A 13,422-nucleotide genomic window follows, 5' to 3' on the forward strand; every position below is an offset into this window, starting at 1 on the left:
TTTCTTTTCTTTTCTTTTCTTTCTTTCTTTCTTTCTTTCTTTCTTTCTTTCTTTCTTTCTTTCTTTTTTTTAATTGCTCTGCATGGCACTTCTCTTTTATTTAATTTTATTCATTCATTAAAAAAAAAAAATCACATCTCCCGTTTCGGATCTCACTTCATGTCAGTATTTCTGCCTGGTGGATTTCACAGGGGAAGTGCATTGGGAAATCACCAATAAAGAAGGAAAAACTTGGGGAAAAAAAGAAAAAAAATAAAGGGAAAAAGAGAAAAGAAAAGGGAAAAAAAGGAAAGAAAAAGAAAAAAAAGGGGGAAGAAGGGGGGAAAAAAAGGGAAAAAAGAAATAAAGAAATAAAAAGGTAGAACTGTGGAATACCTCAAAGGGAAAAGCCCCCTGAACACTGATGTGTGACTTGGTGTGTTCACATCCTTCCCATGCCCATGGCCGGTCACAGAGCGGCAGGAGGGGACGTGTGGACGAGAGCCACGCGAGGGGACGGACAGCAGGTCTCGGAAACATGGATCCATTTATCCCTGGTAACTCCCCAGCCGCCTCCGGCTCCGCAGGGTCCGGATGGGATTTCTGACTTCTCTTTGGCTCACAGGTGTGTAACATTAAGGCAAAAAATAAGACACAGTGTAGAAGCTCCATCTGATCTTTGGCACAACAGCAACAACAACAACAACAACAAATTACTGTACACATGAGCCGAGAGGGGAACGTTTCCCAGTTAAGCAAAGGGAAAAGTGCTAAATAAATTGCACATACTAAAAGGTGGCTGGCTTTAAAAAAAGAAAGAAGCATCTCCGTCCTTTAATGTTCTTTTTCTTTTTCCTGTCCCAGAGATGAAGAAAGTTCCTTGGCCGATCATAGTCTTGAAAAAGGGGGTTCTGCAAAAAAAAAATGAGCTGCTTGCAGTCTTCATCTGGATCATGCAGCCTTTGCCAAGGCTAGATGTAACTCTGGCTGGAAGCGCTTCTGAGTCCTCCCTTCCTTGGGATTACTCCTGGAAAGAGAAGGAGGCGCCGTCAGAACACTGCGCGTACGGCTCGCGGCGGGCTTCTTGCATAAGAAACAGCCTGGTTTGGGGCTTTTGACACAATGCAAAGTTTTAAGAGATTAACAGAGTAACCTGGAGGTCCTCAAAGGGTACTGAGCAACCTGGAGGTCCCCCGAGGGTGCAGAGCAACCTGGAGGTCCCCCAAAGGTGCAGAGCAATGGGGGGGTCTGCAAGGGGTGCAGAGCAATCTGGAGGTGCCCAAAGCCTCCAGAGCAACCTGGAGGTCCCCCAAAGGTGCAGAGCAACGGGGAGGTCTGCAAGGGGTGGAGCGCAACCTGGAGGTCTCCAAAGCCTCCAGAGCAACCTAGAGGTCCCCAAAAGATGCAGATCAATTTGGAGGTCCCCAAAAGATACAAGGCAACTAAGAGGTCCATGAATGGTGCAAAGCAATGGTGTAGGTCCCTGAAGGGAGGCCAGCACGTGGAACAGGAGAGATGTAACAGAAAGGGACGTTGGGGGAAGATGGGAACACGGAGTCTTGGCCTCCACATCCCAGGGTATCTCGGCCCCCGCATCCTGGTGCATGTGGGGCTCCGCGTGCAGGCGTCCGCACGTCCCCTTTGCCGCCAGGGCTGCGGAGCGGAGCCGGGCGGCCCCGAGCAGCCGCCGCGGTGGTGCCGGAGGCGCGAGGGGCCCCGGGCCGGCGGCTCCGCTCGGCTCCGCTCGGCTCGGCGGCGCCCGGCCGCCCGCCGCGCGCAGACTGGCTGGCTGCCCGCCCCGCCAAGCGCCGCTATTTTTAAAGAGCCGCCTCGGCTGACTCGGAGCGGGGGGAAAACGGGGGCGCCGGGACCGCGGGGACCCCCTCCTTGCAACCCCGAGTGGCCCTAACGGCCCTGGCTGCAACGGGGACACTTGCTTTGAATCCTGTGTGCGCTTCTGTGTAGTGCTTAATTTGTAAGGAATCCATACATACGTGTATGTGGGAATGATACACACATACATGTGCATATATATATATATTTTATATATTTATATTTTTCACATATATATAAAAATATTAATTTCTATTTCTTTGCCCCTGCAAATGCACACAGGGAATTCAAAGCAAGCCCCACAACTCCCCAACTTTTATTGCGCTCCAACCGCCGCGCTGTTATTCATAACCCGGCTTCCTCTCTCACAAAGAGACCTTTTGCATGGTTTCTTTTTTTCTTTTTTTTTTTTTTTCCCTTTTTTTTTTCCCCCCTTTCCCTCCTGCCTCCCTAACAGCTGCGCTCAGTGTTGTATCCTGAGTGATGATGAGGTTCTGAAAGTGTTTTTTTGGAACAGATGGCCAGGAGAGAGCCGGGGAATGTGCCAGCAGCGCGCCGGGGAATGTGCCAAGTCCTGCGGTGACGGAGTGCTCTGGGTTCCAGCTCGCGTGCCTTTCCCCTGCCCTCTGCCCCAAGTGGCGCCAGCAGGACTTCCCAGCTCGCGCTCCGAACATCTGGAGTCTGCGGCTGCCAGAAGAGCGCGAGGCGGGGGGGACAGGGCGGGGGGGGAGAGAAAAAAAAATAAAAAATAATAAAAAAAATCCTTCTCCCGGCTCCGGGTTGAGCTTCCATGTACTCAGCGGCGGCGCTGCCTCACGGAGCAGCTAATCAAAACCAAAGAGGACAGGAGGGAAAAAATAGAGAAATAATGAACCTTGCGAGCGGCGGCAGCTGCGGCGGCGCCAGGGAGCACGTGGCCCCGGCAGAGCTGCCCTGTGGGGGCTTGCCTGGTTTGGGGGGTTTTACCCGGCTTTTTCGGTCCTCTCCCGCTCTCTGTGTCGTGATGCAGGACAGGGTGCACCGGGAGAGTAAAACCCCACGGGTCCCCGTCCTCGGCCACCCCTGCGGTGTCCAAGGATGGTGCTGGGCCAAGGGCAGAGCATCCCTCTTCCCAGCACATCCATTGCACCCGGCACTGCTCAGCCTCAGCACCAGGGTGGAAAGTGGGGCTGGGGGAGCAAACCCACCCACGAGGTCTCCCTTTGCAGCAGCAAAGTACCAGGGACTGTCTAAGAGCAGGACAGGCAGCTGAACTGCTGCACAGAGCCCAGCAAATGCAACATCTGGAGCCGCAGGCTGCCAAAACAAACTCCCATCAGCTACTTTTTGGATGCGGGAGGCTCACGGTGCCACAGTGCACGGAGGTGGTGGAGGATACAGGGTGTTTGAAGGCTACAGCCCAGGGCTTGAGTTGGGCTTTCAAGGAGAAAAAGGGGGGGGAAAAAAAGGCAAAGCAAAAAGACCCCCCCTCCAAAAAAAGGCGGCGATTTGGAAGAGCTGCTCAGCGGCTTCCGAGAGCTGATTAAAACCACACGCCGCGCAGCAAACGTGCCGACTGCAGCATGAACTGGTGCATGGGGGTCTCCAGGCCAAGCCCCCTCCTGAGCTGCGGGAGGAGAAAAAAGGGAAGGGCAGAAAAGAGGGGAAAAGACCAGGAACGAAGACTTGGGAAAGCTGTGGTGGCTGAGAAAGCAAGGAAATCTCTTTGAATATACATATATATATCCATACATATATTCTATATATCTTTATCTTTTTTTTCTTAACTTTTACCATTATTTGGGGGTGAGTGGGGCCACGACCTACCTTCCTTTTTTTAGATCTTCCTTCGGCTTGTAAGGTCCTAGTGCACTGCTCCACACACTCGGAGAAGCTCATGTTACTGTGGTCAGCGCTGTAATCCAGGTCTGCTAGTCTGGCCAGGGAAAGGATATAGTTACAGGCTATTCTCAAGATGGCTAGTTTGGACAACTTTTGACCATAAGAATAGCAGGGAACCTAGAAAGGGTAACAGAGAGAAGGAGGAGAAGAAGAAGAAGAAAAAAATTAGGCTAGATAAACAAAACACCTTGTTCAAAGCATGACAAAACAACCGTGGGGTATCTTCGTAGCAGCTTTTAACACAAATAGGCCGGCCGCTTGCTAAAGGGGCATCTGGCCTCGCCACTGGGCTCCGTGGGACACTGAGAAGCTGCTCATGGTTTGGGACCCTGGGACAAGATAAGGAGCCTGGAGGCCAGAGTCTTTTTGGGGCGTCTGCTTACAGAAGGAAGCACGAGTGGGAAAGGGCCCAAATTTGGCGCTTTTTGCCCAAATGTCACTGACAGCAGCTTTGCATGGATGCAAAACCATGAAGCTCCTGCGGGGCAGGGCTAAAAGACCCCATTTTGCTACCTCTGAGCGGAAGGGGGCCGCAGCAGTGCCCTTATGCAACTCATTTCTTTAACCGTGAAGATTTCTAGAGCAACGGGGAATTTCCGAGCACGCGAGGGAAAGGCAAGCGAGCAGCCTGTGCTTCCCCTCTCAGCACACCGGACCGCTTTGAGACCATGATCCAGCAAAGGGCGGCACAGGCGCTTCATGTGAAGCATCCAACTCGGACCGGGCCGGGTTTGCAACCAACTCTTCTGCCCTCGAAAGCCTTGTCCCGGCCCCCGCGCTTCACTCGTTTGCAAAAATTGCGAAAGGTCATTTAATGCAAAAGCCTCGTTTGCCTCCGCGAAACTGGAGCCGGGCGTTTGTCTGAAATCCATCCCCGCGGCTCCGGCCGCCTGAGCGTCCACCCGGCCGGCTAAGCTTTCATGCAACATCAATCACCGGCGCGGCCGCGGGTGCCTCCAGCACGGGCCCGAGCTGGCCACCATCCTCCCCTGGGTGGCCACCTTGCGCAGGGGGAGCATTTTCTGCTCTTCTCCTGCTCGGGCGCCTGCTTTCGCTTTCTACACTTCACAGCTGTGAATTTGGCCCAGTTAAGTTGAACCCATGTAAAATTCTGGCAGTCGCAACATCCCTTGGCAAGTAGTTCCCTAAGTTTATTCCCCATTCTATATAAAAAACGCTCTCCTTTTGCTTGTTTTGAATGTGGCTCATATTGTCTCCAGTTGATCCAGAAAGATCTTATCTCTTCTGTGCCACTCATCTTTTAAGCCCTTCGTCATCTCCTCTCCCTCTTAGTCACTTTTCCAGATGGAAAAGACCTTACCAGCTGAGCTGGCTGCTGTAGGGAAGCCACCTTTGACCATTCTTACCGTTCTTCTCCAAACCTTTCCCACTGTTTTGGGACTGCTAGGACCAGCTTTATGCCTCCTCCTCACTGTTTCCTGCCTTTCCAATGATTATTCCTCCACACTCAGGCCCAAGCTGCCTCGTTTCTTTAGTGCCGAGCTCTGTCACAGCTCTCAGGGAAATCCAAGCCAACTACCTACCAGTTAGATCACCCTTATTCATGAGCTTGTCAATGTTCATTGGAAGAAGATTATTGATTCAATGGGACCTCTGTGGAACAGATAGCCCATGTGGCTTATAGGATCCAGCCAAGCTGCATAAGCTGCCCTGGACACTCTGAGGAGCCAGGGAATACATCTGTCCTCTGGGAATATCCAGCACCGGCTCCACTTTGGCCTCTGCTGACTTCTGCACAGAACAGACGTCCCTGCTGCTAACTCAAAGGCAAAAGGGATGGGGCCACTTCCATGCACCTTGTGTTGCAGAAGCACGAGAGGTCTATACAGCCCTACAAGGGGTTGTATCCTCCCATCAGAACCTCTTTGCAATGAGAGCAGCCCAGAAAATAAGCAAAGCCAAGTGCAGTCTCCATCACTCTGGATAGAGCGGGACCTAGGGATGGCTGGAGATGCCTGGCACAAATATCCGTTTTTGCCCTGCAAAAAGCTGCTTCTAAATCCCCGCCTTCACTTCTCTGCAGGTTTCATGCAGCAGCCGACTGGTTCCCTAAGGGTGACCATCCCTGGTCCCTCCTTCACTAAACGCATTGAGCTGCGAGTGGTTCTGAATGCAGAGCCCTGCGCAGCAGAAGCAGCAAAGCTGCTTCCGACCCTGATGTAACGAGAAGAGCCGAGAGCCCAGATCAAACGGCCGCCGGAGGGGGAGACCAAAGCACGATGGAAACTAAAGTGGAAGGGTTCACTGAAATGTGGGAATAATTTCAGAATTAGAGCAAGAGGAAGTTAAATCAAGTGGAAGGAAAATAGACCCGGGATCGATGCCGCAGACGCTGTCCAGTTACAAGATGAGAGGAGAGAAGAAAGGCGAATGTCTTTTTGTTATTTTTTTCCCCTCATCTGTTTTGCTCTTTCTTTTGTGTGTTCTTTTTTTTTTTTGTTTTGTTTTTAATAAAAAAATAAAACCCGAACTGTTTTGCAGGGCATGTTTGCTGCAAGTTCCAAGAAAGAGCAGAGCTAACACAGTTGACCAAAGCCCCGGCTGCGCTTACACAACGTGTTTCCCACACGCTATGGCAAAGTCCAGCCACGAGTTTCACCTTGTATGGCTCCGACACCACTGCCATGGGTGCGGGGACACTGGGAGATAAGAGTTTTCGCCATGGAAACGGTGTTAAAATAACCGTTTCGGAGGAACCCTCCCTGTCTTGGCTCAGCTCCTGCCATTTTAATGTTTCCTTTTGAATTATACATGGGAAATGGAGAGAGGAATGAGCCACTTAGCTCCACGTCCAAAGCTTCCTCACCAGCTGGGAGGGAGAAGGTGAATTTGGGTTTTATCCTTTCTGTTTTTACGCAGGAGGCGGCAGGAAGGGGTGTCCATCGCATCCCTGGTCCTCGCTCTTGTGCTCATCACACCTGGCGGCAGAGCTGAGGGTCACCACATGCCACCAATCCAAGCTTTTTCCTTATGTGACCTCCCTGATTTCTGCTGATGGGCAGCGCGGCACTCCCCCTGTGCCGTCTTTCGTGCTTTCTTTGCAATCATGAGGAGGAATTAGGAAGGAACCACAACTGAAATTTCACACCGGGGCAGAGGAATGCAGCTGCCTGCTAGAAAGGAAGGGATATTGGCACCAGGCTCAGCTTTGTGAGCTCAGCGCGGCCACCAGCGCCGGGGCCGGAGGATGTTTGTTGGTCGTGTCCGTAAAGTGCTCTGCAACGTCTCAAGGGTCTTATCAGCGTCCTTCGGGCTGGCAGGGCTGGAAGCAACGCAAACTGTGCGCTCTTGAAACACATTTTGGCGCCCAAGTTGTTCTCCGGCAGGAAGATAGGGCAGGATGTGACCTCACGGGTCTTGTCCATCCTTGACGTCCGTGATCCAGCGGCAGAGCCCTCGGAAAAGCAAAGATGCTCCCTTTGAAGTCCATGGGAAGCTTGCGCCGGGCTTCACCGCAGCAACATTCAGCCCTCAGCCATCTCTCCAGGGAAGACAAGGCAGAGACTTCCTCTCTTTCAGGAAAGACGAAGTTCTGGAGTTGACTCTTGCCCAGAAGAGACTGTGGGATGGGTGAAGGGGCCAGCAATGGTACCCTGTATTGAGGGTACAGGATATATTCACCCTGATGGGTCTGGTGGAAAATTAGGACCATTCCATGGACTGATCTGGACAGGTTCCTTACCGGAGCACCCTGCAGGGCAGAACTGGGCCCCATCAGCAAGCCAGGGAAGATGGGACACTTCTGAGGTACAGTAATATCCATATTTGCAGTGCAGCATAAAGTATTTACATCCCTGCTTCCAACCTGGAAGGGTCCAGGTACCTTAGGAAACGCAGCAGGTTGGATGCTCTTTGCTCTCCAAACCTGAGTCTAGGGAAACATCTCAGCCCTGTGACCATCATGTCATCCCTCCATGGGTAGGGTCTGCCTAGAGGAGGTGGAGGAGGAGGACAGACAGACGAGGAGGAGAAGGGAAGATGAACAACTTGACAAGCTGAAGACCTTGCCCAGAACATTGCTGCTTGTTTTCATAAACTCTTCCTTCATGAGAGCATTTGAAAAGGGAATCTCCTTCTCTGGAGATCTTCAAAACCCACTTGGATGCAATCCTGTGCCAGGTGCTCTAGGTGACCGTGCGTGTACAGGCAGGTTGGACTAGATGATCTCTAAAGGTCCCTTCCAACCTTAAGAATTCTATAATTCAATCATTTATTTATTTATTTATTTATTTATTTCTATCCAGCTGCAGGGTATGGGGTGAATACACACAGATCTGCACAAAGAGGTGTCTCTACCAACTTCTTGGAGGACCTGCTGGTTGACCAATTGTTTTGTGTATCCAAATGCTCCAGCTCAGGACTAGACATTCCTATATCATTCTTCACTGTTTATGTTCCCTGAGTCCTCCTGGCACTCCAGGAGAGATGACGATGATCTATATAGCTGCAGGAGGGAGAAATCTGCCAGCGTGGCTGCAATGCCCTTTCACTGTCCTGTCAGGCTCTTCCAATTCCGTGGGACATGCGTAGGTACCTGCACTAACTGTACTGGGGGCATGGGCAGCTGAACCAACTCCATGAAGAGTCAGAGCATGTATTTCTCCCTTGGATTTCCAGGAAATCCTGGGGAAAGGCAGCACATGGTGCCACCGAGCAAATAACCTGGAATGGGATGAAGTCAGGTGCTTCAGGATTGATCAGCACCGCTGAGCTGCTGCTGAGCTTGTCTCTTACTGCAGTTGTACTGAACCACCCTGCAAAATGATGACTACATGGAAGGCTATCAAGGCATCTTGGGCGCTTGGAGAAAGCCCAGGGCCATGGACACAGCAAGTCAGCTCCAGAAGGGGCTAGCCAAGCACTGTGCAGGGAAACCCTTTCTTGGGGGTAGTTGTAACCTCCATCTCTTGAGATACGCAGGCCAAATTCCAGGAACGGGGATGACACATTTGTGTTATTGACATCTACATCACAGTGTTTTCTGCTTCCCTGTTATCCCAAGGACCTCCCTTGACACGGAGTCCTGGCGATGAGCTGCAATGCAATGCAAGCTCTGATTCCCTCTCCTTTCAACACAAGCTCTGCTCTCCTAGATGAGCATCCCTGTGCTGCCAGGGATGAGCAGGACCAGAGGGACATACAGACCCACGATCACGCAGGGGACATGGCCGAGTGGAGCTGCAGGCCAGCAACAACGAATCCAGCGGTCTCAGCAGCAAGGTCCTGCTCCCCATCCCACCGCAGCAGCGGCAGCCGGGAGAGGAATTTGAGAGTGGATTAAGGCAGGGAGTGGAGGCAGGACTCAGAGCCCGCCGCAGCAAACCAGAGCCTTTCCTCTGATTTCAGCAGGAGCCAAAAGAAAACACAGAGGTTAACTGGGGGTGGCCGCAGCGGGCAGAGCAAATACCTCCCGACAGGAGCGGGATTTGTATGGGGAGGATCAAATCGGGCGGCAAGCAGCAAAGGGAGCAAACGAGCTGCCCTCCTGCTGACACACGGGCCCCGTGCTTGGGATTCCTGGCCTTTTGTCTGGGCTCTCCTTCCTCTCCCCTCTCCTCGCCTTGCCTACAGTCAGCATTTTGCCCTCCTCTGCAGCTGCTAAACCACAGGGTCCCCCTCAGCAATCACAATGGGAGGCTTTTTTTTTCTCCAGGAGTGGCGCTTTGATGTGTCTTAGGGATCCCTGCTGGCTGGGATTCCTATGGGATGAAGGGCTGGAAGATCTGGTGAGCAGGTGATGGAGGAAAATCCTCTGAGGAAGGAAGACTCGCAGTGTGCCCAGCACACAGCAAGGGCACTGGGACATCGTGGTGAGCAGACCATGTCCTGTCTGCAGAGGTGCCAAGAAGGCACAAGTAGGGTGACCATCTACAGAGGCTGCTCTAGAAAAGCTCTCCTGGCCTCTCCACTGCTACGTGGCCAAGGCTCTTCTCAAGCTGCAGATCCCGCCTGCACTTTGTGCCTGGCTTCTTCCATGGGCTCATCCCAAACGGCGCAGAGGTGTGGGTGACCACGGCACCCGCAGCGACACGACCTCCTCCCGTGGCCACGTGCACGTCAGGCTTCCCAGGGTCTCACCCCAGCCCGGCACCAGTGACAGGCTGCTTTCTGCATCCATGTAACCACAAGCCACAGCAACCACGTGCGTGCCAGCAGCTAAAAGCGAAAGGCCACGAGATGGGAAAACTCAGCTCGAGCAGCCGGAAAGCCCTGCAAACCCGACAGCATCTCCCGAAGCTGCACGAGCGCAGCGAGAGAACTGCTGGAGGCAGGAGAGCCCGGGGGAAGCAGTGCTGAAGAGATGGAGGAAACACCAGGAGACTTCAAGGGAAAGCGAATGTCTGCGGGGACGCTCGCTGCCGGCACGGGGACCCTAGGCTGGGACGCGGAGCGGGACAGCGGGGTCTGGAGAGCAAGCTGACGAGCGAGGAGCAGAGCGGGCAGCGAGGACAGTTTGCTGACACCTTAGGGTCTGCGGGCACAGCGGAGCATGGCCGCAATGCCGGCCCGGGACGCTCCCTGCTCCTGGCCTGCGGAGCAGCCACGCAACTTGTCGGGAATGGAGCTGCGGGCTAGTCCGGGCAAGGGCCCCTTGCTTGCTGCCCATAGGGATCTGCGGGAAAAACGGGGGGTCGGTGGCTGGTGTGGGAGGTCTGCTGTGGTGAGCAGTGGTGGAGGAGATGGGTGGTGGTGGTGGTTGTCCCATCTCGTCTTCTCTGGGCTGGGATTGTGCTGCCACAGGCCGAGCAACTGCAGGAGGCATCGGCACAAGGGCGTTTCGGAGCAAGGCCAGAGATAACCTCGGTTCCCATGACCTCGGTGCTGCGTCACTGTCCACATCAGAAGCATTCGGGTTCACTGACCATGGCAAATAAAAAAGGGATGGAAGTGACAACCATTCAGAGCCCTTAGCACACATCTGGAGGTTCCTGGAGCAAGCAGCAAAGTGCAAGAACACCCAACAGATCATCGAACACCTGCCTTGGCACCCAAGAATGGTCAGGGCAGCAGAAGGCTGTCCATCTGAGGGACAACACGAGGCAAGACCCTCAAATTAGGAGTTACTGACTAGCATGGACACCCGATACCTGGGAGAGGAAGCAGCAGAGAGGAAAAAGAAAAAACTAGCAAAAGGACTTCCAGCATCTCAGTCCATTTTCCAGAAGGGAATACACTCCACGTGGAGCTGCCTATTGGACTCAAGCCTCATGTCCATGGGCAGGTCACTTCATATCACTTTGGCAAATGATACTTGGGGGAGAAAAACCTCTCCCAAGCTGAGCAGCTGGAGATCACACTGGCCAGGATCGCTGTTCTTGGACCATCCTGTGACTGGGTGGGCAGCATCTGTCCTTCAGTCGCATGGCGGCATTGGTCATAACCATACGTGGAAGGTGGCAAGGAGATGTAGATGGGGAGATGGAGGGAGATGGAGGGAGATGGAGGGAGATGGAGGGAGATGGAGGGAGATGGAGGGAGATGCCCATCGTGGTTGCACCTTGGAGCAGCCCTGTCCTTGGCAGCAAGCTGGGGACAGCTGAGTGCCCCGCGGCAGAGCAGGATGAACCCTTCCCTGGTGCGAATCGGCTCTTCCCTCGGCCACGGCTCGGAACAAGCCTTCCTGCCATCTGGCGAGCCAGCCTGCACGCAACGTGCGCGCCAGATGTGCACAGCTGCGGCGCGGGGGCTGCCCCGCGCCGGGTGGGCGCCGCGCCGGGCCCCGAGGGCGGCTCCATGGCCCGTCCCGCAGGGGCTCCCGTCTGTGCCGCTGGAGGAGGAGCGCAGGGCCGGGCGCGCGTGAGGGCAGCGCTCCGCAGCGTCACCAGCTCGGCCACCCGTGTGCCGTTTCGGCTTCAGGGATTTGGGATAAGGCGCCCAGCTGCTCAAGAGCCGCACGGACAAGGATGGGCTGGAAGAACAGCTGGAGATGGGGAGCGCAGCCGTTATGGCACGGGGATCACCTCCTGTGCGCGCCTGCCTGGGAGAGGGAAGGACTGTGGTGTCAAGGGCTCTCCCTGCAGCGCTTGTCCCCAGAAATAACTCGCTCGCCTGGCCACGCTGCCACCGTGTCCTTGCTGTCCCCACAAGGATGAGGGGAGGCTCCGAGACACCCCGCGGCCGGCCCCGGTGGGATGGTTTGAGTGACAAGCCAGCACCGTGCGTATGTGTGCAATGAAGCCGACTGTCACCTGATGTCACGTACGGCCCCAAGCACGCCGCTGGCAGCCCGGCAAGGAATGAATCCAAATGTCATCCAATGCCGGCCTGGTCTGCCAGCCCACCCCTCCGCAAATTGCTAGGAAAACCTCGCGGCAAACAGCTCCCGGTGACGCAGTCTTCCTCCCCGCGGAGCAAGCGCTAGTGCGGCACCACGCTCGCCCGGAGACCGGCTCTCCTGGGAAGCGCGGGCGGCAACTCGCTCCCCAGCAGCGTGCGGGGCTGAAATGATTTATGGAAGCAGGGCCAAGGCCAGGAGCCTGAGGCTTTTCACGAGTTGCCCGTTTCCCCAAAGCGCGCGGCTTTAATTCGCTGCTCGCCTGGCTTGTGCTGGAGGCGCAGCCTGCAGCGAGATTGCCAGGGATTTGGGGAATCAGCGCTACTTCCCCTTGCGGTTTCGGCGGTGGCGACGCTGCTGCACGGGGAACGGGGCTGCTGTGGCCACATGCATCGGGGCAGAGCGGATGCTCGGTGCAGCTCACGCTCCCCATGCCCTAGGATGTTCTCCTTCCTACCGAAGGGCTCAGGGCTCCAATCTGGGGTGATGGGGGAATCATGAGGCTGGGTTCCAGCCTGGTGAGCAGGATGGAGGGATTTTGTCCCAACCACCACCCCACTGAGCTTTGCTCTTGTGCATGTGGAGATGCTCCACTCCCCAAAAGACTGTAGCAACTTTCAGCACCCCTTAGCAAGCAAACCTGACCCGTGCACACTCGAAGCACACACCGCAGGGAAAACCAGGGACAACTAATCAGGAGCAGACTGCAACTTCACTCCTCCTGGCACACATGGATCCCGTGGGACATCTCAGAGGTGGCTGAGGAACCCCCCACCCCCCACACAACATCCCACCTGGGCGAGCTGCGCTCCATCTCCCAGCGCTCCAACAGCACCGGAGCGTCACCAGCTCCGCTTGCAGCTTCCCGCCGTGCTGTCACCAGGTGGACCTTTCCCCTCGGGAGGGAGACAAGGTCCCAAGCTCCCCAAACCACAGGCGCACAACAGCCCACTATTCATTTAACAGTGTGGGTTGTGCAGCACCCGAGATGTCACTCCGGGTGCTTGGAGCTGCGTTCCCCTCTGGTCATGCCGGGTGCTCCCCAATGCCCCACAGCAGAGGGAGGGCTGCAGCATGGGTGGACATGGGGAGGGTCCCGGTGCCCTGTCCACGGTGTGGGTGGCCCTCGGGTGTCCCGGTGCCCGGGTGGGGATCCCAGTGCCCGGTCCGCGGTGCGGGCGGCCCGGGGGGGGATTCCCGGTGCCCGTTCCGCAGTGCGGGCGGCCCAAGGGGGGATCCCGGTGCCCGGTCCGCGGTGCGGGCGGCCCAAGGGGGGATCCCGGTGCCCGAGCGCGGCGCCCCGGCGCGGGTGCCGGGGGCAGCCGCGGTGGCCGGCGCCGCGGGGCCGCGGCTGCGGTACCTGCTTGCGCAGCGCCTCGAAGGCGGCGCTGATGGTGTGCACGCGGCTCCGCTCGCGGGCGTTGGCGAGGAGG

The 13,422-nt window shown here is 55.4% G+C and overlaps 1 protein-coding gene across 1 annotated transcript; it reads right to left on the reverse strand.

The window, feature by feature from the left end:
• Positions 1 to 620: 620 nt before the first annotated feature.
• ATOH8 (atonal bHLH transcription factor 8) lies at positions 621 to 13,418 on the reverse strand (the record flags this gene model as incomplete). The annotated part of the gene is made up of 3 exons (XM_026034057.1): positions 621 to 1,006; positions 3,619 to 3,810; positions 13,350 to 13,418. Coding segments are annotated over 3 exons (267 nt in total), but the record flags the coding sequence as incomplete, so codon positions are not given.
• Between the last annotated feature and the right edge of the window lie 4 nt (positions 13,419 to 13,422).

Source organism: Nothoprocta perdicaria, unplaced genomic scaffold (assembly GCF_003342845.1).
Source record: "Nothoprocta perdicaria isolate Ctin4 unplaced genomic scaffold, notPer1 scaffold_14, whole genome shotgun sequence".
In the NCBI taxonomy this organism is placed as follows: domain Eukaryota; kingdom Metazoa; phylum Chordata; class Aves; order Tinamiformes; family Tinamidae; genus Nothoprocta; species Nothoprocta perdicaria.